The sequence below is a fragment of the Poeciliopsis prolifica genome, unplaced genomic scaffold (genome assembly GCF_027474105.1).
Source record: "Poeciliopsis prolifica strain line A6 unplaced genomic scaffold, Auburn_PproV2 SCAFFOLD003, whole genome shotgun sequence".
Classification (NCBI taxonomy): Eukaryota; Metazoa; Chordata; class Actinopteri; order Cyprinodontiformes; family Poeciliidae; genus Poeciliopsis; species Poeciliopsis prolifica.
The window spans coordinates 5,281,392-5,307,002 of record NW_026562378.1 but is presented as its reverse complement, the minus strand read 5'-3'; the positions used below and the strand labels follow the sequence as shown (position 1 = coordinate 5,307,002).

The following is a 25,611-nucleotide window of genomic DNA, read 5'->3' as shown; positions in this document are numbered from 1 at the left end:
TGGATAGTGCAATTTGCTAACATAGACATCATGAAGATATCTGAAAATATAAAAACACTGAAAAAGACGAGCAGTGGCCTCAGCGGTCTGACTGCTGATGCTCTTGGAGATACGTTTTCAAGACATGAACTTCCTTGTCTTGCGTCCGTCAGTCTTATTGAGGCTGAAATTCACTTTACTTTCTTAATGGTCTCTCTGTTTTCATTAAAGATTTAGCTCTATGGTCAGTCATCATGTTTTGTTTTTTTTTGTTTTATGTCAAGAACAGTTTTCTGCTCGATTTGATCGGTTTATGTTTAGTCCTGTGACTGAAAATAGGATCTGGCATTCAAAAATAACCAATAGAGAAAATTTCAGTGTCTTTGCTAAAAATAAGTCAATTTTCAGCTTGAATAAAATTTTTTTTTAAAAAGTCACAGACACTTGCAGCACTCAAAAGTTAGAATTTGGATCTGTGACCCAAATCCCAACTCATCATGCAGTTAAAAATGTGTCCTTAATCTGACCCAAACAGACCACATGTATCCTGGTAGCAATTAAAGAAAATGTATTATTGTTTTGTACAGACGCCACCTCCACGTCAGTAAACAAATAACCTTCCTCACTAAAGACACTCTAACACATGTTCCAAATCCCCCATGAGTCCTCCATTCTACTATAGTTAGCAAGCTAATGAACCAGGGCTGTTAGTCTTTTTTTCTCATAATGGTGCCATTATAAGTGGAAAAAGACTTCTTCTAATATATATTTTGATACGGAGTGTTTACTTTATTGAATCATGTATTACAAGCACCATCAAATTTAGCGGAGGCTGGTGAGACGCGTCTCTCTCTCTCTTTTTCCACCGTTAAATTTGACACACTAGATTTAACTTTGTCGTGTTACTAACACAGTCAGCTGGGATAATAGCTTTGCTTTAATAGACTTTTTCAAAAGTCTTATTTTGTCATCCAGTACCTTCATAATTGTCCAAGTTTTTGGTTTGTTTGGTTTAATCTTATTTTAACTTAACATGTGTTGCAAACCCAATCATTTCTTTCCTTTTGTTTGACTGAATTTCGTCTTTTTTGTGAAACGTTCCTGTGAATAATTGAAGACGAAAAGGTGAAGGTGAAAGTCCTCAGTGGAGTTGCTCTCGGTCGTTTTATAGATAGCGCAATAAATCAGAGCGGCAGAATGACTTTAAAGAAGAGCAATTCCCCGCGGTTCTTTTTTTCCCTTCTGAGCCAAACCTGGGAGCCCCGGCTCCTCCGACCCGACTGCTCTGAGGTCAACCGTGAGTAATGGGCCGTAGGCGCTTCCACCGGCCCGCCCAATAAGCCTGCTATAGGTGGCTGCTTGGATGTGTGAGCGATCCTCGTGAAGTACGAGTATGTCTGAATGGAAACTGAGTCCAAAAGATAACTCCTATAACCTTTAGTCCCCTGGAGCTACAGCCAACTCCTCACTAGTCAATAACAAATTATTTTTCTAAAGGCGCTGCACTGGACCTCTAATTTTTGCAGCAGTTTTGTATCGACGTTAAAGCATACGATGTGCCTGTCGTATATACAGTTTTGTGATGACGTGATGCTCTCAGACATACTTAAGGGGTCATAATGGGCCAGAGGGCATCGCTAATTAGTGCAGGTTGCATTTAGAAGGGATTACACAAGAAATCGTCTGCAGCATATCCCCTCAGCTGCTGCAGCGCACAGAAGGATTTCTAGCAACTTTGCCATCTCCTCAGACCCTAATCAGGAAAGGGATTATTACACTCTAAGCACCCAGGGACTCTTTATGAAAACTGAAATGCTTAGGGACACCCAAAGGAAGCCGAAAAACATACATTTATAAGGGACTGGGACTTTAGCACCGCGTCTGAATGCGCCCTTTGGGAATGCGGTGAGTGGCCTTTCCTTGTAAATCTGAGTCTGAGATTGAGTGTGCTTTATGCTGCTTTGCATTCCCGACAGACAAAAAAAAAAAAAAAAAAGCATCATCCCGTATTGCTAATACAGTGATCCTGTTCTATAGAAGCTGTTGTAATAATAGGATTTGCTATTTTAAATGTGTCTTTTTACATCTCGTCCAGTGCCTACACAGAACCTTTTCCCATGAACCCGGCCTCTGCCGGGCTGTCAGCTGATGAAGACCACGGTCGCACCTCAGAAGAGGAAGACGGCGCTTTGGAGCAAAGTTATGACCGACAGGTGAGTGGTGAGATGAGACCCGCCACCTGTGTAACGTTTTCCGGATACATCCTAACCACGTTGATGCTCCTCTGTTAGGATTTCTTAAGATTGGAGCACAATATTCTGCTTTTTGTCTTTTTTTTTTTTCCTGGACAAGTTATATTCATGTGACTTTTTGACTCTGCTGCTGTTCTGGCAGTAATCATCCCTGATTTAACCTGATTATCTCCTGGCGGATTTTGAAAGCAATTTGGTGATCCGAAAAGCTTAAAAGTAACTAGAAAGGAAAAAACATTCCAAAGGGTCAAATGCATTTTCACAACCACTGTGTTAAAGACAGAACAACAAAGACATAGTTTCCACGTTTACTTGAAAAGCACTCGCAAATTTAGCTGCTACTCTATGTCGTTGCCTAAGTAGCAGAAACAGACGCTCTCACTGTAACACTTTTGCAGAATTAAATCGAGTCCTTTCAGCACATTCACACTCCACGCATTTTTGTTTTAGAGCCTTGTCTCGATACTGGGAGACCGTGGTAACTTTCATCCAAGGTCATCACTCTTTGAGAATCTCACGCCAGCCCCTGCAGAAAGGGTAATGGGACCCTGTACATTCGCCGCAGGCCGGGTGAAGCCACCTGAGTCACTACAGGCTGCATTCATAATCGCGTTTAATCGAGCCGTAGATGGGATTTTCATTTTGACGCCATTAGGCGAACACCTAGTGGGCCGAACCCTTCACTTCTCTCCAGCCTGGATCGCGTTAACAGATTTGATGGGCCTTGAAATCCCCCCCCCTCTGTGTCTGTTCAACGAAGAGCGGACCTTTTACAGTAGCTCAAAGACGGACCTCACCCATCCTGTCGCTGTCACAACAATAACAACCCCCGGTGCTGATCACGTGACGCGCATTTCCTTGTTTTCTTACTGTTCAAAGCAAAGTTACAATAAATCGAATAGAAAAAAGGGAAAAAGTTCAAAGGAAGGGCGCCCTTGATTTTACTATAAAAAGATCAGTGTCCCTTTAAACGAGCAAATTTAACTCTGAGCACACACGTTGGTCACCTTGGTAAAAACTATAAAAGGTTCAGTGTTTTGCTTTTCCTCTCATGTTCTGAGACACAGCAATTAGCCTCTAAATCAATGGGGCAGTTTTTCATACAGCCTCTCATAAATAATGCATCTGAATTTAAACATGTTCAATTTGAGGAGGCTGTCGAGTCGGCACCGCAGAGTAATGAAATAATCAGTCTTATGTTGACAGCGTAAAACTTAAAAAAAAAAAAAAAACACGCACACACACAAAAAAAAGTACATTCGGCGTTTCGTCAGCCTGCTTAGCAGCGGTGGAGCTGGCGCTATTAATGTCCAAGAGGGCTCCACAAAAGGCCTTTAAACATGAACTGTTTTCATTAATCTCCCACCATTTTCCCTCCCTGTCACGCAGATTGATGGGCGTTCAAGAGCGTTCTACGTTGCCAAAGAGCTTGTGGACTCAGAGAGAACGTAAGTGGCTTGGTTCTGTGGATGAGGCCAATAAAATCAGTTCGTCTTGGTTATTTTTCTTTTTTGTGTGTTTGATGCTTCAGTGTTAATTCATCAAACGTCCTGGAGTAACTTTCCAAAATCACACCTTTTTTTTTTTTTTTTTGACATCACAACCTACAAATGTCATTATTCCTCACCGATCCAATCATGTCAAAAACTGTAAAGAGATTAATTTAGTATGAGCACTTCTGCGAGGTTTTGTCCTCTTTAAGAACCTTTCAAATAATTAGCTAAATTTGTACTAAAAATGACAAAAAAAACTTTATTTATGGGTTTCTTTTTACAGTTCTTACATAATCTTGTTATGTTCTTGTTTTTGCAGGCATGTTAGCTCCCTCAAGCACATTCAGGAGGTAAGGAAATCTTCTCTGCCTGATCAAAAGTGGGTCAAATGGACCTCAAATGTCTCCTGCTTAAAGATTTCTTAAAGATCTGCTCATTGTATCTTATCCTGTGTGTGTGTGTGTGTGTGTGTGTGTGTGTGTGTGTGTGTGTGTGTGTGTGTGTGTGTGTGTGTGTGGGTGTGTGTGTGTGTGTGTGTGTGTGTGCGTGTGTGTGTGTGTGTGTGTCACATCCAGTCTGTCTCCTCCTCCCCTCCTCTCTTTGGTAATGTTCGGTTGTGAGTTTATCAGTGTTGTTGCAGCCAGGTTTACTTCCTGGTCCTGACAAAGTTGTCATGTTGTGGTCAGTTGTAGGATGACGTAACATCCCCACAGCACAAATCAGTTTTGTATGTTTGTGTTATTTTGTTACTTTTTTTTTTGTGAATAAGCTAAAAATCCCTCCGAGTAAAAAGGTCACTAAAAGAAAGTTGGTCTTTCTTGTGACCATGCAGCCAGTCAAATAGAGAACTTTTTTGTTATTGTTTTTGAGAGGGGAGGGGGATTTTAGTGCGTAGACCACACACACACACACACACACACACGCACACACACACACACACACCCACACACCATGTTTCTTTTTTTCCATCCTCTCATTCACTTCCTGTCAAAACAACATCAAATAACTGCAGATTTACAAGGAAAGAATGACATTTGTTTCATGACACTTCCTGTGACTTCACTGCAGCGATTTATTAAATCTAATACCTTTAAACATGAACTAATATAAATATTTACAATAACAATAACAGGTCCACCTGATGACCAAAAACCTGCAGCTACTTACAAATTAGCTGCTGCCTGCTAAAGCACAGGCAGACCCAGAGGCTACATCTGCATGTGAACATTGATGGATAAAGTTTACATTTGAGCATTTATTGTACAAATTGCTATAATATTGTTCAAAAGTCTGGAGCCACAGTTGATTTTGTGTGTGTGTGTGTGTGTGTGTGTGTGTGTGTGTGTGTGTGTGTGTGTGTGTGTGTGTGTGTGTGTGTGTGTGTGTGTGTGTGTGTGTGTGTTGCCTGGGAAACAAGCAACAGGTGTAAATAAAGTGGTTTTCAGAGACACTCATACAAGTTGAAGCTGTTCACGTTTAAAACAGCAGTCTGTTAATCACTTGTTAATCATAACTTTTCAGTGAAAGCACGGTTTTTAATATGTTTTAGCTACAGTAATTAGATTCTGAAAAGTGTGGCTTGCCTTTGTTTTCAGTCCTCTGTACTTTTTCAGGCAAAATTTTTTTTCTACTCTTCTTTTTTCTAAACAGATCAGGCTTTGTGAACAGCAATTCTAAATTCAGATTTCCAGCTGAGTTTGGGTCTGGACTTTGACTAGGCCATTCTAATACTGAAATATGCTCTGATTTAAACCTTTTCATTGGTAGTTATGGCTGTTTTCTCACCTGTTTCCCTGTCCCCACAGCATGATGCCCCCATTTTCATTGTTGTTTATCATAAGTGAACTGATTCCTCCTCCTGAGTTACTGATATCTGCAGCTCCTCCACAACACATTTGTTTTACTATTATTATCAGCTGGTCGGCCATGTCTTGGTATTTTGTATTAGCTGAAGCTGTTGCCTTTTCCAATTTTGATGCATTAAAGCGATTTAATGGGGGTTCAAAAGTTTGGGATATTGTTTATTTTTATGACCTGTCAGATATATAAATATACTTTTTAATGTGAATGATAACGTCTGAAATAAAAACAACCAGTATTCAATAAAAACTCCCAGAAAGCCTGAAGAACCAATGAATCAAAAAAACCCCTGAAAACATATTTCAAAAAAGACAGGATTAAAGACGTAAGGGTATCTCCAGATATGTTAAGGGTGACTTTCACTCTGATGGTGATTCAGAGATATGATGATGCATCAGGTTGTTATTGCTTGTCAATCTTCAGACTGTGATCTTTTAAGTTATTGGCGGCTGTTCCATGTTTACGTTAAACTGAAAGTGAGTAATTCAGCCGAGGCGGCGGAGGTCAGGGGTGAGGCGGCGGGGGTCAGCGGTGAGGCGGAGGGGGTCGGGGGTGAGGTGGCGGTACACACAGAGGCGGCACGGCATGTACAAACACACCGTCTGGGAAAAAAACAAGGTGCAGCGTTAAGTGAGAAGCACACATGAGCTATTGTTCCATTGTTTGATAAGGAATAACAAGAATACAAAGAATTTCCAGAGCCTGTCTCCACATAGGAAGGGCGGCCGCGCTCCTCTTCTGAACGACTTCTCCCCCGTAACGGCTTCGGCACATGAAGCTCATCCGCGACCCCTTTGTCCCGAAAGAGGCACAAGCAGCCCGCTGCGACTGACTGCCCAACCGAAAGCTTCAGTTACCAGAACAGAGTCCAAGACGTGGAAAACAGAGTCAGGCAGAAACATGGCCGCTCTTTCAACCAGCCGACGTGATTAAGGGGAACTCGCGTCCGATGGATCGTGCATTCGAATCTCTTGTTCTGAAGTAGGCCGCCTTCTCGACAGTACCTCGCACGCGGATCGGGACATCGACGATTGTTCTGTGTCTTGGTTTTACACAAAGCTGAAGTTGATGAGCCTCATACACTCGTCCCCCCCCTAGAGCAGAATACTCCTGGCAGAATACGCTGTGAAACTTTGAAGATCTTGCATCTTTCTCTGCCTTTGATTTGCACTTGTTAGATATTTAACATCTTTTCACAATGACGCACACAGTTTGGCACTGTGCAAATAAAAACGTGTCTGATCTGACTGATAAAATAATATCCGAGCACACAACTGTTATAGCTATATTTGTGTCGCCCTCTTGAGTCGAGCTTTGACTAAAAATGATAACAACACAACTAAAGATGTAATAGCAATTGCAACTTTTAACTGCTTTAGTTTAGTTTTTTTCTTTTTTTTATGAAACAGTTGCATTTAAATTCTAAAAATATCATTTTTATCTAAATCTATTTTTGTTAGGCTGGAAATGACATGCAAATATTAACATCCCATAACAGAAACTGTAGATATAAGCTTTTTGAAAACATTTTATGTTTCTCTTTCGATTAAAACCTAAAAATGGGAGTAAAATAACTATTATATTAAAAATACAATAAATTTTCTGTAGTGGATCTTCATCAAGAATGTCTTTTTTCAAGAAGTCAGGTAATACATTTTATTTAGCCAGATTGAGGATAAAAATGTGTGGGGTTTTTTTATTGTAAAGGTTGCAGACCTCTGGTCTGGAGCTCCACATGAACGGCTTCGTCAGGGCCGGACGTGTTTGACACTCGCGCCTTATTAGAGACACAGCATGTAGCTCTTTGGACAAAGTATCGTCAGTGTCGGTCGAAGGGGAAGTTAATATTTCCCACATCACGCCAACGCCTCTTAATAAATTACCTGCTTTCTGTTTCTTTTTGAGCTAATTTGCTGAGAAGATAAATATTCTCTCTCCTGTTATTTTTTTATTTTCCTCTCCCTCCTACCATAACGCATCAAGCGAGCCCCTTTAGTTGCTCACGCCGCTGATATTAATGCCAGTTGTGCGTTCTTTATGTGCCCTGAATACTTCAGTAGAGCCAAATTAGCCGCACATCAGCAAATTCTTGGGCTCTTGTCTGCAGAGATACGAAAAGCGGCGGCAGGTTTAGTACAAACCGGTGTTGTACCATCAAGTTAGGTCATTATGCAGCAACACCTGGTGTGCCGTGCAGGCGGGGGCCACCTTTCCTGAATGCCTGGACGGAGCCCAAAGTGAGGGGATGATATGAAGGGAGGGTGTCAGGAAGGATGTTTAGGAGGATCTGACCTTCCTTCCATTTTTTTCCCTCTCTTCATTCCCCCGTTCCTCTGCACCTTTCATTTCTCCTGCCCTCCCTTCCTCCTTCCATCCTCATCACAAGCACTTCCTTTATTCCTTGTTTTTGCGTTTTGAGTCCCACCGCATTGTCTTCCTGAAAAATCTCTCCTCACAAATCCTGTTTGTCTCTCTCGCCCTGTGTGCCTCTCTCTCTCTCGCTCACACAGGACTTTAGGTCAGCGGCGAGCGAGGCGGTGGACGAGGAAGGGCAGCCGGTGCTGGACGAGCAGCGGCTGGGGGAGATACTAGGGGTGCTCCCACAGGTTTACACCCTCCACAGCAGCATCTTGGAGGAGCTGGAGGAGCGCATTAGCAATTGGTAAGAAGCGGGATGTTCTGTGATCCACAAGGTTTGAGATTCGGGCCGTTTTCACAGCTGGCAGTCCCGCAGATTCAGATCCATTGAGGACTAAAATGGCCACATTTGTTACATTTTCAGCTGCTGCTGTTCGTTTTCTACACTGCACAGAGTCAAACAAAACAAACCATTAAAAAAAAAACTGTTTACCTCTTATCTGTTGGTGACACTGCACTAAGAACCACAGAAGGAAAAAACAGGAAGACCTCTGAAGAAGCTCAACTTCCTCCGTCGGGAAATGCAAACACATTTTGGCGGTCGCAGGTTTTTCTCTTGTCTCAGGAAAAAAAACGACCATGAAGCATCTCTCCTCCCAACGCAAGACACTTTCATTTGTTTGGGTTGTATTTACCCAGAATGCCCTGCGCCGTCGTCCGCCTCCTGCTTTCAGAGCATTCTCAGGTTTTTAGTCAGACCAGAGTTCGATTTTTGGTCCGCATCAGAATTTGATTGCGCATTCACACCTCCCCAAACAAACTGGACTTTCTAAACAGATGAACCAGAGTTCGATTTAAGCGGACCAAACAGGGCTTTAATTTCTTTAACAAAAGGTTAACCCAGTAGTTTATTCGTTCGCTGACTCAATCACTGCAGAAGTAATAAGTGGGCATTAGAAGCAGGTGTCAGTACATTTTAGATGCTACTTTGACTGAAGCAGTAGTAAACCTTACAAGATGCACCAGAACACACTCCTTAGAACATAATTCATCAGTTTTTTAATATAAAAATCAACTTCTGATCTAAGTGACAACATATTGGCTCTCATTAGGCTCCCACTGAATCAAAACAGTGTCATCACAGACACTTGTTTACGAGTTTAAACATTATGTGGTTTTGCAGGAAGCCTGTCTGGCAGTAAAAAGAAACATTCAGTCTCGCATGCCACTTTCTAGAATCTACCCGCTCTGTGAAACTCATCGATCCTCTGCACTGAATCCCAAATGTCCTTGATTTCCTTTTCGATCTTCACCTGAAAGGGAGGAGAACCAGAAGATGGTGGACGTGGTCCTGTCTCGCCGGGACGAATTCAGAGTGTTTGACACGTACATCTCTGAGTTCGACCGCAGCATGTCCTTACTGGAGCAGAGCTGCAGAAGCTGCCCAGCTTTCGCCAGCATTGTCAGGAAATTTGAGGTGAGATTCTCAGCAGAGAGACTTTTTAATTCCCAGGTTGGTGAGGCGCCTTTATTACTTCGCTTGAGGATTTAAATTGTCTTCTTAAAGGATTTTCAGACGTCAGGCTTACATTCCCATTCTCGGGAAGGAACATGAAGCATTGTGGGTGTGTTTCCAGTAGAGCAGTAATGCTCTACTGGAAACCTTTCAGCAGCTATTGAATCTTTTTTTTTTTTTTTTTTGTCCCCCAGCCGCCCTTGGGATCGTATCGGCATTTCTACAGCCTCTGTGACCCGCTTGCAGCTCGTGGAGCTGACCTTTCTGCCGTCATGCTCACATATTTTATATTCAGTCGGCAGTGGATCCTCATTCTTTGTCTAATTTCCTCTTTCATAATTGACACCAGGAATGTGGGATACGAGTGAGGAGTTAGCTAGCTAGAAACCTAATATCATTACAGCCTGAAGCAAGTTGGTATTTTCTCATTTAATCGATACTGAATGTTCACTGTGAAAAAGCAGTCTGACTCTGGAGGGGCGGCAGAGATATATTGCTCAGGTGCAAAGATTTAGGCTGTAATAATGATTTTCATTGGATTATCTTTGATGATTGATCCATGAATTGGATTTGGGGTTTTTTTTTTAAACAGCCACATTCTACAGATTTTTTATTTCAGCCCTTTTTAGACATTATTAGAAATACATCAAAAGATCAACAAATGATTTTTCAAAAAAGAAAATAAACATTGTTATCGCCAAAAATGCAACATTCGTGAACCCTCGACCATTTGTAACAGCTGAAAAAAATACTTCTAACCTCACAATATGAAAAGCTCAGCTCTTTATATACTTGACTTAACATCCACACATAAATTAGTTCATGATTATTTTGATGACCGATTCATCTGATTAATCGTTTCAGACCTACAGCTGATAGTCATGCATTCCACAAATCTGGCCTTGATGGAAGAGTCACAAAAAACATAAACTAATGACAAAAAGCCTTAAGAAATTTTGTTTGTATTTGTCACAAGCAAACACTTTGACCAGATTAGGAGAACGTTTAGCATTTTGGGCTAAAGCCCTTTAGGTGTGGCATAAAGATGATACTGCACATAACCTTCGGAGACCCCAAAAGGGTTTTTTTAACAACACTTTAGGTATCCCTGTAACAAACTCAACTTTTTGTGTTGCAGGTGTTTAATTAAAACATTTGGAAAATATAGGAAAGTAAAGCAAAGCAAGTCAGATGTGCAAAAAAAAAAAAAAAAAACAACCCAAAAAACGAAGATATTATTTCATGTCATCTCATTTATAAAACACACAACCAACAAAAGCGCAGTCTTCGTACTATCTGTGCCGTTTACGTTCGTGTTTAGCGCTGAAGCGACCGAACCTCTCTGCCAGAATGCATGCAAATTCGCCGGTTCCTTGCTGTGTGTTGATTCGCCGTGAGTGTCTGACATAATGCTTTCAGGCGTTTCTAGTTCATTGAGAAAAGCAAACAGACAAGACGCCAACTGTCTCGGCTCATAAATATTCATGGGCAGCTGTGTCTCCTCAGAAAAACTTAGCTCAGTCGCACGTTGGCTCGGAGCGCCGGCCCCTCGGTCCCCTGCAGCTTGTTTCCCCGTTTGAGAAGCTTCGGTTCGACGTCACTCCACTTCTCGCCCCGAGAAACTTCATATCAAGCATTAATGAGACTCCGCTGCCGCTCTTTAGGTTCCTCCAATTGCTTAAAGGAATCACAGTCTTGGCTGTGATCGTCCCAGTTTCCACTGGTATGGTGGAAACTGGTTAATGTGATGGACGTCCTCGAATGCTTCGGAAGTTAGTTTGGTTTTCTGATCCGGCTACAATTGGAGGAGTGAAGAAAATATGTGTTCATGGAGGTCACCAGCCAGAATACTCTGTAAAACCAACCAAACTCAGATTTAAATATAATATGTCTCGCATAAACAAACTCCAGGTGATTGTATTTGTATGTTTTGATTTCTTTTTTCACACGATTACCTCTGCTTGTTCTTTGAAGTGCATTCTTTCGTCGTTTTGTTTGCATGTTTTCTATTTAAATTGCAACAACAAAAAAAACAGTCTACAGTGAAACTTTCAAGCCAGATAGGAGAACTCTGCATAGAATTCAGTAAGCACAAGATAAAAAGAGGACTGGACAGATTTCATTATTGAATAACTTCACACAAGAGAACTTGTGATAAATACCGTTTGGTCTCGTTGACATGTTCCAACAATGTTTTCTGCAGAAGCGCCGCGTCACTTGCTGCTTCTGGATAAAATTATCTCTATTACCCAGTTTTTGTCGTCAGTCTACATTTTCTAAATCGTTTTGCTTTGATTCCTTTCGTGCGTGCTCGAGGAATCCTTCAATCTCCCACTGCAGCGACACTCCCCTGCGACTTCGCCACTCAGCACCTTCAGACTAGCAGCAGCAATTAGCAAACTGTTCGTCTGCTGAGGTAATCTTGCAAGCTAGTTCTCTGTGAAAAGCTGGTTGAAACGCTGTCAAATGCTTAATAGAGGAGCGATTGTGTCAGAAAGAGCAGGAGCTTCTTAAAGAGACAGAAGCCCAATTTCAAGGCGTCAAGTCACTACAAACTTCTTTTAGGTCGTACCTTAGAACAACTGAAGGTGTCATAGTGTCATAGTGCTATAAAATGGCACTATGTGACTGGAAAATACATAATACTGTAAGTAAGCACACCCACGTGCTTATTTCTGTTAAACGTTGTTTTCTCTTCTGGCTGCGTTTTAGTCCTCCAATCCTTCTCTCTCGTTCAACACCTCATTTGTGCACTCACCTTTTCCCGCCGCAAGCTAAAGTCCCGCGGTGTAAGTGGTAGTAATTTCATTGTGGATGTGGTGATGACAGTGATGAAGTAGCCGCAGTCCCCCGATCGGATCAGAGCTCAACCCTTACCGGATTACAGCCCAGCACTCCCACCCCTCACCCCCATTCCTCTTTAACAGCCAGTTGCTTGTTTACCCGCGCCATGCACAAACATCAACCACAGTTGCGTTCGATCCATGTGTGTCTCCTGCATGTGAAGCGTGTTTGTGCCCGTATGTTGTTTCTGCCTGGATGTAGCCATACGCAGACTGTGTTGATCCTCTCATAAAATCACTTTTCCCAGACTCCTCTGCCTGGATTTTAGTTCACATCGAAGCGTCCATTCCTTTCTATGTGTGTGTGCGTGCGTGCGTGTGTGTGTGTGTGTGTCCGATGAGGCTGTGCAGCAGGTGGACACAGAGCGATGGGTAGAAGGAGAAAGGGATGGAGCGAATTCCTTGTAAAGGCAGCTGGGCAATGAGGCAGACAGAAGCTAATTAGAGAAGCAGCATCCTTTACAACTCCCCAATTAGATCAGCTGCGTGTGTGTGTGCGAGAGTGTGTGTGTTTATCTGCCATCGCAAGGTGTCCTGCTCCTTCTTCCCCCCTCCGTTTGGTTTGCTCACCCAAACAAACCACAAGCTAATTACCATCTCTGCAACGACACTTCCTCTGAACAAGTGTCAATTGGATGACAATTTGCAAGCGACGCTGGAGGCGAGCGGATGTTCTGAAAACAAGCAAGCCTGATAACGGGGAGCTGATCCGCTGGGTGGATCAGGACTCAATCTCGTGATTTCTTTAACGGAAAAAAAAACATTATTTTTTTAGGGTTAGCACCTTCGTTCCTTTCACATCATCTCATCACCAGCTCAAGCTCTGTGTGAGGCACTATATGCGCCGAAGTGTGAACATATCATTGACACGTTTTATATTTGAGTGTGTGTGTGCAGTGTAAATAAAGACGAACATGCTGTTTTCCCGCAGGGTGCTATCTGTGCCTGTCTAATGAAGGATAGGACTTCATTGGATTAGAAAAGATGGTGTGTGTGTGCGTGTGCGTGTGTGTGGGGGGGGGGGGGAGGGTGCGTGTGTGTGTGTGTGTGTGTGCACCCAGGAACCGCTGCTGCTCCTCAACCTCTCGGGGCATAAATACCTGTCACAGACAATTAGATCCTGATTGATTTTCCAATGCTCTCTTTGATAGTTCCCCCCTTTCTCTGTCCTTTCTCACCTGCAAACGACTCCGTCGAGCTGGAGAATAGGGACGCTCTACGGGTTTTTTTGTGTGCCTCAAGGTCACCCTGACAAACATTTCCCTTTCGGTCGACGACGACCTTGTCTCACGACACTTGAGTTAAAGCGGCGACCCACGTTTGGAAGACACAGAGACGTGGCTTTTCCCTGTTGGTGCAGTAACACAGGTGTAGCTTTGGTTGGACAAAAGGATGTTGAAATTATTGCAGCGTTTCTTTTGCGGATTGGATGCACCACGATTGGTGCTTTTTTTTCCCTTCAAATTTGAGAAATGGAATATGCTGGTATGTGCTCCTTGACGTGTTGAAAACGTCATAGATGTGTTTGTGTGTGTTAATGCAGACTAAAAGTCCAGAAGAACCAGAGGTCCCAATGAAACACCAGCTGCTCCAGGTCATAGTGAGAGTTCTTCAGTATCGAATGCTACTCACAGGTAACGACTCAGAGAGAAGATTTTAGAAAATAAAGGGGTTGTCAGCACTTATGGAAGTTAACTTTGGGGAAAGTCTAATGTAAGATTTTGCAGAAGATCCACAGATCCAGCACTTTCAAATGACAAACTTGACTATTGATGAACTGTGCAATCTCTGGTGGAGCCAACGGTGCATTGTCCAGTGGCTGCAAATAAACGCCTTACTGCTAAAATGTTGTGACGTGAGAAAAATGTCACAACATTAGTTGTGACATTTAGTACCGAGATTTACGTCTGTCCATCATTCCTTTCAAACACGTCTTATGGAAAAAATCTTCTTTTGATATCTAGAATGAGAACTAAAATGAACGATGAGACAGCTTTTCCTTGATGTGACCCTCAGCTTTCGAGAAGCCTTTCTTATAAACCCCAGAGTCTGAATGTCCTCAAAAGCAAACCAAGGACTCTGTTTAGTCTGGCCTACACTTTAAGTTTATGAATATGTATCATCTCTCAATTTTTATTTAAAATTTTCACAACTTTTATATCATTTCTTTACATACAAGAGCTAATCTGGTTTAAATCCCTTCTTATTTCTTGAATGAGTGGAATTAGTTTTGGAAAACCATGAATCTTTTGCTCAGGTTGTTATTGGTTGGTGTTAAAATCTGTTCTGATATAAGATGAAGAAACAGAACTAATTTGTAATTTCTCACTGCACCGCAGTGAAAAAGTCATCTACAAAAAACAGTCAGAAAAGTTTTCATCGGTAACTTTGTAATTTGTAATGCTGCAAATTAGCATCGACAATTACAATAACAAAAATTAACACTTTAAACTTGAAGAAGTGCTTCAGAAGTTGCCGTGATTTATCAGTAAATGCGTTCGGTTTGATTTGACGCTCATTCTTAATCTGCCCTGTCCAGATTATCTGAACAACCTCTCTCCTGACTCCAAAGAATACGAGGACACTCAGGGTAATTCATCCGACTCCTGGCATGTTTTCATTGGTGATCTCGAGCAGCTGATCAGCATGCGACAACACCAACGCGCCGTGTCGCCCCGTCGAATGCTTTTAACTCCTTTTCTGTTTCTGTCGCAGCTGCGCTGGTGATTGTGTCCGAGGTGGCGGACCAGGCCAACGACGACCTGAAACAAGGGGTGAGTTTCTGAACCTGGGTTAATAGAGTGCGCTCCCATTCACTGGTACGGCTCTAGCTTTAGTCTCCAAAGGTCTTTAGTCCTGCCTCAAAGAGCGGTTCCTCCGTGTGAATCTGTCTTCTGAATGATGGCATGCCAGAGAGAAAAAGAGGTCGATCCCTACTTGGTGATTAACTGAGGAAAGTTTATGTGACACGACAAAGGAGGCAGTGTAATGCTGGACATGACTTACGGTTCTTCTTAAACTTCAAGACTTGGTGGAGATAATGGGCCAACACTTCCTCAATGTCCTTCAGGTCTTTCACTGTCAGACTCCCCGGTGTCTCTTTAGGTTCCCTCCTCTGTTTATCTCGCCGCTCTTCCTCCTCCTCCTCCTCCTCGCACACCCACTGATACGGACACACACAGTCTGAGAGACACAAAGTCATCGCCTCCCTCTCCGCCTCCCACACTTTCATTCAGAAATTAAGTGTCCGTGTGTCGTCGGGTGATCTTCCTCTGTGTTTCATCCTTCGGTCTCCCGCAGGAGAACCTGCTGCGTCTGGTCCACATAGAGTACAGCGTGAAGGGGAAGAGGGACCTGCTGAAGCCCGGAAGGGTGAGAATCACCGAGCCGCGTGGCAGCAAATCAGAACGCGGCCGTTTTGATCTGAATAAACCCTTTTAACGGTTCTTGTCCTTGGCAGATATTCGTCAAAGAGGGGACGCTCATGAAGGTCTCGAGGAAGAGCAGGCAGCCGCGGCATCTGTTTCTGGTAAAAAGGCTCCGTCCGCTTAACTTTTACCCCCACATCATGAAAACAGGCTTACTAAGGCACTTTTACCGATTCAGACGTACTGATCTTTGTATTTAAAGAGTATTTGTTCCTCTTCGACTGTTTCATGTTGCGCCTCATTGCAGCCTCAGGTGTAAGTGAGTCTAGTTGAGATTTTACAGATCAACACACGTTAGCTCATAGGTTTTCAGAGGGGGAGTGAGGTGAGGAATTGGTCAGAGTTTTCCACTTTGTAGCAGGAGAGCAACCCTAAATATGCAGCCAGAGCTCCAACTAAATGTTTTGGATCGAAGAGTACTCGTTTGTCAGCGTGGTCCAGTCAAAGCCCGGACCAGAGGAATCTGGTGAAAGGCTTGCAAACTGATGTTCACACACACTCTTCACATTTGAACGAGGCATCATGATGTCATCTACAAATGTAAAATGTCTTATTTTGTGACAATATCATCAATATCTTCCATGAAAAAAAAAAAAACAGAGGATATGTATGGAGAGTGAAGAGTGCCAAAATACAATAAATACAAAATTGGTTAAAAGGGAAAACAAGTATTTAAATGGCTCATTGATTTAATACAACTGTAAATAAATAAAAAAATTATTTATTAAATATAGAATTTATTATATGCAGATTATTTAAATGTATTGATATTCTTGTAAAGACTATATATCTATGTAGTGTCTTACTTATTTTAGGTTCCTGTGCCGATCGTAAATGTGTTTCAACGGCCAACCTCACCTTCGACCTCAGTGGGCGGGATTAAAGCTTCTTCTATAGAGATCCTGACGTCTGATTGGTTGCTACACAGAGCAAGTTGAGGCAACTTCTTCCCAGTTTGCTATGACTCTGCGGTCAATATTTTATTTTGTTTTTTTTAAGAAATCAATATGTGATCGAGGCACATGCAATTAATTCTATATTTAATAAATGACTTCTGAATTTCTTTCCGGTTTTAACACCTTCATTGAACATTTGAATAATTATTTCATAAGTTATTGGTTCATTGTAATTTGGCACTCTTCACTCTCCGTAGATGTACAACCATTCCTGGCACATTGACCACAGTTAGTCCTCACATCAGTGGTTTGGACAAGCTTCCAACCCACCAAAAATGTAACTCAAACCCTATATATTACTAAATTTTTACATAAAAAGACCTTACAATAATCATTTTCATGATTAGGACACATTTCTGTAAAGAATCTGAGGACCTGATGAGTCTGATTACGGGCCTCTCGTTGAAGGCACCTGCTGAATCATTGAGTCGCGAGTGAAATCGGTCGCTGGCTTTATCTGTGTCAAGGAATGTTGGGTGGAGGTAGGTGAGCTTGTGAGGGTGGAGGGACGCGAGGCCAAGGCTGCTGGACCTCCACTAAGCACCACACCCATCCAGCAAGAGCCTCCCTCTCCACTTGTCTCCTCTCCACCCTTCTCAGGACTTGTTTTCAAGGGCCCCGCTTCCTTACAGGATGTTTGGTGTGGGTCACTGGATGCGGGCTTCCTGTGTATTGGGAGGGGGACTGACAGTGAAGTGAAGGCCAGACACCCTGCAGAATGTGGGGAGGAGGCGGCAGAGGAGGGGCGGCGGTGTTACACAAACACATAATGTGAAATGGAGAAGCCCACTCTATTGTTCCATGTGCAATCAGCGCTGTCTCATGTTATGAAATATGCTTTGGCGAGACATCCGCAGGAGCAGCGTTTAGGGTTTGGGCTTCTCTTGGTTTATCCAACTAAAACATAAAGATGCTCCGTGGATTAATTTGTCTTTTCTCGTTCTGTCCCGACACGTCCTCCATTGTCTTTTCCCACCTGCAGTTAAACTCGTTTACAGTGAAGCGAGAACCACCCCTAACGTTTGCCGAACGTTTGCCCCTAACGAGGCTTAGTTGGTATTTTGGGGGCTTTTAGCAACGGAGATTCCAAACTGTGAAGATGGAAAGCTATCAGTCTGCTCAGACAGACAAAAGGTGAAACCAATCCTTGGCCAAGGGAAGAATTAAAACCAGCTTAGGGTGTGTTCACACCAGCCCTGGTTTGTCCGCCTTAATTGAATCCTGGTGTGTTTGCCGAGAAAGTCCGGTTCTGTTTGCAGAGGTATGAACCTATGTCTATGTCTCGGTTCAAGTAAAGTATGGTGCAGTTCGATTGCAAACGTGGATGGAAGCGGACACGAGACTCCTCCAAAAACAGGATGCAGACCATAGCGCAGTGCATTCTGGGTGAATACTACCAAAACAAACGTGTGAGAAATGTCTCGTGACAACAAAGAGAAACGACAACCATTAAAAGTCTGACGTTGGTTGACTTTTGTTTACATTTTGCGAAGAAGGACATTGCACTCATGTCTTCTTCAGAGGTTCTTATGTCGTTTCCTCTGTAAGTTCTTGGAGCAGCGCCAACCCAGGTGAGGGAGGAAGCAGGAAACAATTAGTTTATATTGTTCAACACATTAGGAACGCTAACCAGTCCAGCTGAAAATGTAACAAACGTTGCATTTTTGGTCCCCAATCGAGCCGAGGCTACTGGACTATCAGGTGTGAAAGCGCCCTCAGATCGGGCAAGGAATTAACAGAAGGAAGGAAGGAGGCAAGTGGACAGCTGAAAAATGAAATATGAAGCGCAAAGAGGGTCGCGTACTCATGGGTCAGCCCTGCGAAGTCTGTTTGCTCAGCTCCCGTCGGCGTCTCTGTGGAAGGAATCTTTCAGTGAACGAGCAGCGCAGGGTGGAGCTCCCAGAAAATCCCGGTGGCCACAGCCCAAAGGTCGCTCCGGCTTGGCTGCTATGCACTGTTTTGTCTCCAGCTACCGAGCTAAAAGAGAAACAAAACAAACAAAAAGATTAGTGGGATTGTTTGTGTTGTTGTTGTGGTGAAGGTGGCAGGATTCGCCCAGGCCTGCTCCTCTGCAGGGTGAAGGTGGCGGGGGGTCCGGAGCAGGGTGGAGAATTCCTGGACGCTGCCCGTAGGGCCCCAGCGGATGTTTAGAGCACACATTAGGTGTGACCAATGATGTCATTTCTTTTGTCTGTGTTATGAAATACCTTTCATAAAACAATGGCATGTAGGGCTTGTTAGAACTCTTTATTCCCGTATCCAAACAAACATTTGCTTTAAAGTTCTGCCGTGTGCGGGCCTGGGAGTGGGAAACTTAAAGTGCCACTGAAAAGAAAACACCCAAAAACAAGCTACGTTGAAAAATGTTTTTTTTTTTTTTTATTTACTTGCAATGTTATTCCATTTAAAACATGAGAAGTCAGTAGAAAGCCGCGTATCATGAAGGGATTCCTGCCGAGCTCGGATTGGTGACCACTGCAGGTGAGACACCAACTGCTCATAAATGCTGCAACACAACAAAAAACAAAACAACCTCTTTAAAAAGATACTCTCTCGAAGCAGAGCTGCACCGCCACCTTGTGTTGGACGGAGGTATTACATGCGTTACATGAGTTATAATTGCTAAATCTTAGTTTTCCCATTCATCCGATTAGAAGCGTCTCAGTCTCATTCCTCCGATTCTCTCTTTTTCTCTCTCCCAAACAGATGAATGATATTATGCTATATACTTACCCACAACAAGATGGAAAATACAGACTTAAAAACACGCTGTCCCTGTCAGGGATGAAGGTAAGCACATTTTTCTGATGACTTATTGTCATTTATGCGTTCCTCACACACACTTGCCCACCGTTTTCCCCGGTTTTGTGTCTTTGTTGTGCACACACAGGTGAGCAAACCCGTAGTGGACAACGTCCTCAACTGTCTTCGGATCGAGGTGTCCGACGTCACCATCACTCTCTCTGCCAGGTGAGCGACGCCTGCAACTTGCAGGTTTTGGTTTATTTTTATTTCTCTTTGAGAGATATAAGGACATGACATTCCAATTATATTTATTTTTTTCTGTGACCGGTTATTCTGTTATAGTCCAAGATCAGAAAATGTTACATTTATTCAATGTCCATGCGTCGGCGTCTGGCTTGGGGCAAATTAAAAGTCACCAGCTGACTTTTTAATGCTCTTCATAGCCGAAAATCACCTAAGAATAATATTTTGTTGTGTGTTGTAGCAGCCTTATTAGAAACCTAAATGAGTCAAAAACATGATTTTTCTGATTAAACTGTTCTTTTTTCTCAGTTCTGTTGGAGAGCGAGAGGATTGGTTTCACACTCTGAGTCGAGCCATCGCGGACCACGCTGCAGGACTCTGCACCTTCGGTGGTCCATGCAGCGAGGTAAAGCAGGAAATCATGAAATACAATCAATTTCTTTATTACAAACATGCATTAACCTCAAAATGTCCAGCTAACTATTACAGATGAAAGACCCTTAAAGATAGTGGCAAAAAAAACCAAAAAACTGCAATTTGTCTCTGGGTTACCTGTCTACTGGAATTAGCTAAATGAGTTCTATTAATTGGGGCGTTTTTAGGCGTAACATGTGAGGATCTTTCCAACAGGCCCGTGAGAAACTGTGGATGGCTCTCGGTGAGGCCGCGCCTGTGCTTGTGCCGGTTTCTCAGGTGATGATGTGCATGAACTGCACCACAGATTTCAGCCTCACGCTCAGACGACACCACTGCAACGCTTGTGGAAAGGTACGGTGCGCCGCATCTTCCTGAAAGAAGAAAGAAAGGAAAAGTCTTCATGCTCGTCATAGGAAAGGCAGATGTCAAATAACTGCTTTTTCTCCGCTAAGGTTGAAGACAACATCCGCACTACTTCTCATCAAGTAGTGCTTCTACGATCCACAGCCTCTTGAAAACAAGCAGCCCTGTTGGTGTTGGCCTGTGTTAACATTAAAGAGACATGGAGCCGCATTAGCATTTCATTCTCTATTGGCTAAAAGCTCTCTTTTATAATAGATGATGAACCACCGTTGCTGCAGCGGAGTAGCTGCTGTATGCTAACATTTGCATGCATCAATAAAACATGATAAAAAAGATACCATAAAAAAATCAATTCTCCTTCTAAACACAATAGTGACATTATAGCTGAAATTACAACATGTGACAACAGACATTTTGGCCTTAATTTCTCCTCAAAACTCTCAGGAATGAACTTTTTAGCGAGTTTTGATATCATATTATTCTAGTTGAAATAAAACATTGAAAGAAGTTCACAGTAGAGATACAGTCTTTAATAAACTGCTCTGAAAGCAAGAGCATCGAAGTGAGACATCCTTTCTATTGTAGCGCTTTGTTGGTGTGAGAATCTGCTTGCGGTTTATTTCTAGAGCGGCATCAGTGCCATGGAAATGAACCACATTTCTATTTCTGTTCATTTCTACTGATGCTACTGTTTGAGCTCGGCCTATGTAGGAGATTATTAATGCTTTGACAGTGAGCCGCATAGGTTTGCAGTTATTTCCATTTCGTCCTGAGGATCTCGACATAAAGCACACTGATCCATTCTATGTGTTTGAGCAGGTGGTGTGTCGCGCTTGTTCCAGGAACAGATACCCTCTGAAGTACCTGAAGGACAGACTGGCCAAAGTGTGTGACCACTGCTATGCTGAGCTCAGGAAAAGAGGTGACCCCTTGTTTTTTAAGGATCGCAGCTGAGAACGGAGTCGGCGGGACGTTAAATGTTGTGCACGTCTGCAGGCGGCAGCATATCGGGAGCGTGTGGTAACTCGAGCCCTCGGACTCATCGGGCCAGTCGGCCGCTCTCCGCTGTCTTCCAAAGTCTTCAGCCTCCCAGTCTGTGGAAGTCCAGGAAGAGCAGCTCCACCCTCAGCCAGGTGGGATAGAGATCAAATGTCACTGTATGCAGCTTGTTAGATTTCAGAAAATAGAGACTGTTCCCTGACCGGGAATCGAACCCGGGCCGCGGCGGTGAGAGCGCCGAATCCTAACCACTAGACCACCAGGGAGCTGCAGAGGCCTTTGACACCAGGAATGTCCGGCTCTCCAGACAGCTAGGCTGAGCAGCTGTCAGCCGGGTTCATGTCAGCTCCCTGCCATTCTGTCTTACTCAACATGTGATATTTGAACGAAAAGTTTGACAAAGGTTTTAAAGTAGTACAGTTTCCTAAGTTGTTGGTCACAATATCATTTTTAGTTTAGGCCTGGCAACAAAAATGATATCTTTGAAAACCCTTAACTTGTGCGTTTGAATTATTAGGTGTGACTAAGTCTGTTTGAGTAAAAAGTCGCTGGAGATTTGTGGCTCTATTTACGTTAACACAGTTAATAAAATAAAATAAAAAAACACATGTTTAGCAGCTAAAATTGTCTATTTAATATGTAATTTTGGCATTGAGAGTTTCATACAGAAAAGTGTCGATGTTCATCAGTTCCTTTATATAGAGTCAAAACTACCCCAGGCCACACTTTGGACACCCCTAATGTAAAGTCATCCTGCATAAATCACCCATTTCTAGTGTTTCACCTTCATGTTTGTGTCACTTCTCTGTTGCTGCCGCCAGGCGTCACTCGGTGTGGATGGCTCCACCATGAGCGGCAGCCTGCAGCGCCGGAAGAAGAGCAAAAGGAAGTGGAAGAGGCTGTGGTTCCTCCTCAAAGATAAGGTGCTCTACACCTTCACAACCCGTGAGGTGAGGGGGCACAGAGTCTCCCGCACCAGCCCCAGAACACTCCCACGATCCCAATATCATGATCTAAATCCATTCTGGCTCGATCAGGACGGCATGCTCTTTCTTTGCAACATCTATTCCTCCCTCCTCTTGTGGCGGGGCCATTTTTCAACCTTTCTTCAAGCTCCTTCGGTCTCACCGGTGAATCGCTGGATTGCTAATGGAGGGGATTCTCTGTGCTCTCTCTGTCTCGCTCTTTCTCCTCTCAAATGCACAGGCTGTTTTTGTTGCACCGCTTTGCTCTTCTTGGAAAAAAAAAAAAAAACACCTGCCGTTTTCTTCCAGCTCTCGCCAGCAGCGCTCCTCACCACTCCTTGTGATTTTTGGACCGCCTCTGACGGTTTTTAACTGTTTTTTTTTTTCCTCTTCAGGATAAAATGGCTTCGGAAAGTCTACCTCTGCAGGGCTTCACCGTCAAGCTGACGGAGAAGCCAGACGGAGAAGAAGGCGGCAGCGTGTTCCAGCTGTATCACAAGAAAACTCTCTACTACACCTTCAGAGCTGATGACCAGCACACCGCCCGCAGGTCAGCGCCGCCGTTTGAGGCGCGGAGGCGCTTGTTTCTGTAGATGCATTTATTTGCAGTCATTTCGGGTATATAACTCTGCAGCCACGTCGCTTTTTTGTTGATTAAATTAAATATTTAGATGAAAAAAGCTGATTTAAAGTCATACTCCAAAGATTATGTCTTTAAGTGATAGAAAATGAAAGCAGTAAGAGGAAATCTACTGACTACCAACAGAAATATGAAGGAATAGTGAAGAGATAGAAAAGTATTATTCTTGAAAATGTTCCTGAGTTTGTTTCTGGAAATGTCTAAATAAAGCAACTTGCTTCTTTGTTTCAACCTTTATTCACAAACGATGATAAAATTGGTTTTACTTGTTTTAATAAGCTGCAGGATCGGCGCGTGTTTTGAATCGCTGACACTTTTCAACAGTCTGATCGTGCAGTAAAGTTAAATTTCATTCATATCGCCTGCAGGTTTAGGTTTAAGGAAGTTTTTTAAAATTTATTTTTGCCTTTATATTTTTACTAACTGGAAGTACTAATGCCATTCTGGAGTGGCCCATTCAGAGTCTTCTCTTAAATCTGTGGAATCTGTGGAGAGATATAAAAATTAGGGTGATGGCAAAGAAGTTCTTTGCATCTCACTAAACTGTCCAATATTCAAAGCATAAAGATGAAAGCAAAAATTCACTGGTGAACATTTTTTACTTTACATGTGCTTTTTAATAGGGCTTGAGTCAGTTTTGACTTGTTTTAGGGTTAGAGATAGGGTTGGGTCTCATCATTTAACAAATGAAAACTGAAACCAAAATGTTCAAATTTGTGAAAAAATAAAATAAAATAACATTTTTCCAAAAACTCAAACATATGACAAAGAATGAACCAAAGATCATGATCCTGGCAGATTTACATATCAAGATTCGTTTTGTTTTTGTTTATAATTAAGGTTTAGTTTCTGTTTGGAAACTGTTAGTTTCTGTTTCTTGTTATCTCTTTGAAAAGAGATAAGCTTTTTGCATGTTTACCGTTTGGTAATTAATGACCGATCTTCGATAAAGTGCTCAAAGTCTTCAAGGTGGGAAAACCTCTTTGCCATCACCCTAATATTTAGCTCCCTCCACAGATGTTCTCTATCGGATGACATGTTAATATTACTTTTACCCTTCCCATTCCCAACCTCACAGCTGCAGAGCCAAAACTGACTACATCCCATATTTAAAACTAAATATGACAATCCAAACTAACAGAAAAGCTGTCTTTAAAAGTGCTAAATGTTTAATTTCTGTGTTTCAGATGGGTCAACGCCATCGAGGAGGCTACAGTTTTATAGCACCTGCTTGCCTTGGGCTAACACACCCAGCTGTGTGCAGCTGCTAGCACAACAAAACTACCTGCTGACCAAGAGATGGTCTGACGTCAAATGGAAGAAAAACTAAATCACTGGATTCCCGAGAAAGCTGCCCCCGGTGGCAAGGAACTGAAAGTGTCAGTCTGTGAACAAGATAGGTTTTTGTCTGATGAATTATAAACTCTTCAGGCAAAAACAAAGTAGAAAAAAAAAAACCATGGGAGCCTTTTTCTTTTCAGAAGAAGAAGCCTGAGACAGAAGCTCTTTTCTTCTGCGTTTCAACTTTTTACAACAAAGCTTCCTGTATAGATCTACCAACATTTTTTTAAGATTATTTCTTTGTATTTTAATCTCTGAAAGCATCCAAAGGTTTTCACCTCTCTGCAGGAGGAGACGTTGCGTATTTCCAAGTAAAAAACAAAAAAAAAAAGGCATCAGACTGGACCAGCAAAAAGTAAAAAGCAGCTGCACAGCAACATCCATATGGTGTAAACTAGAAACTATTTACCGCCATTTTACTTCCGGTTATGAATATAAATAAGCCGAATATTACAGTGAAATATTGGATTTATTTGTATAAAGTTGGTGTCATATGATGCTTTGTGTAAGGGTTGTTCCTCACTGTATGAAAACATTGTGTGTATCATGTGAAGTTTTACTGAATTCATTGTAAAAAAACAAAAACTAAAAGCATGACCCTCAGCATGCCTCCATAGCAAATGTATGTCAACAAAACGTTATTATGAACTATGCTTTGAACTTCATTGTGTAAGTTTCTACATGATAACAAAATCTGATTGTTCTGAAGTGCCAACTCAGTTGAATGCAGTTACATTTGCTATAATTATTATTATTATTATTGAATGTGCCTGAAATCAAATGTATTCTCTATTCTTTATATTATCACAGTACTGTATGAAAACATGTTTTTTTTTTCTCATCAGTTACTGAAACCCAAACACTCAAGAATATAGTATCGTGGCTTTTTTAAATTTTTTTTATTGAAGCATTTTTCTTTGTAAAGTATCGTTGGCTGGAGTAAAAATGATCTGCCTTCATCAGAAGAAAGAACACTGGATTTATTCTGCTGTAACCAAGACAGACATTTGCTTCTTTCATCATTAATGGATTTAGAAGCAGTTATCTGTAACACTTCAACTCGTCTCAGATTTATCTTGAAAAGGTTTTTTTCAGTTTTTCTAACCGTTTCCTTACATCAGTAGTCTTATGATGGATCGTATTTCTGTCTTATAGGGCATTGTAAATGTTTGTGTACATAGAAGCATTATGAAATAAACAACTTTTAAAGGTG

At 42.3% G+C, this 25,611-nt stretch overlaps 1 protein-coding gene and 1 non-coding gene across 3 annotated transcripts in view; one reads left to right on the top strand and one right to left on the bottom strand.

Annotated features, from left to right (window-relative positions):
• Positions 1-25,611, top strand: part of fgd5a (FYVE, RhoGEF and PH domain containing 5a) — a 37,816-nt gene extending 12,205 nt beyond the window's left edge. Inside the window, exons 3-21 of one of the 2 annotated variants that reach the window (XM_055026958.1) lie at positions 2,075-2,192; positions 3,621-3,679; positions 4,044-4,074; positions 8,095-8,246; positions 9,263-9,419; positions 13,845-13,935; positions 14,841-14,891; positions 15,017-15,075; positions 15,602-15,673; positions 15,762-15,830; positions 19,392-19,475; positions 19,576-19,655; positions 19,983-20,079; positions 20,304-20,441; positions 21,273-21,375; positions 21,450-21,586; positions 22,274-22,375; positions 22,813-22,967; positions 24,245-25,611. In XM_055026958.1, coding sequence (XP_054882933.1) covers positions 2,075-2,192; positions 3,621-3,679; positions 4,044-4,074; positions 8,095-8,246; positions 9,263-9,419; positions 13,845-13,935; positions 14,841-14,891; positions 15,017-15,075; positions 15,602-15,673; positions 15,762-15,830; positions 19,392-19,475; positions 19,576-19,655; positions 19,983-20,079; positions 20,304-20,441; positions 21,273-21,375; positions 21,450-21,586; positions 22,274-22,375; positions 22,813-22,967; positions 24,245-24,281 — 1,792 coding nt within the window. In that variant the 3' untranslated portion in view covers positions 24,282-25,611. Of the gene's footprint in view, positions 1-2,074; positions 2,193-3,620; positions 3,680-4,043; positions 4,075-8,094; positions 8,247-9,262; positions 9,420-13,844; positions 13,936-14,840; positions 14,892-15,016; positions 15,076-15,601; positions 15,674-15,761; positions 15,831-19,391; positions 19,476-19,575; positions 19,656-19,982; positions 20,080-20,303; positions 20,442-21,272; positions 21,376-21,449; positions 21,587-22,273; positions 22,403-22,812; positions 22,968-24,244 lie in introns of both variants that reach the window. The other variant, XM_055026957.1, reaches the window with a different exon arrangement.
• On the bottom strand, positions 21,647-21,718 carry trnae-cuc (transfer RNA glutamic acid (anticodon CUC)). Its single transcript has one exon. It is a non-coding gene; the product is annotated as a tRNA-Glu (tRNA).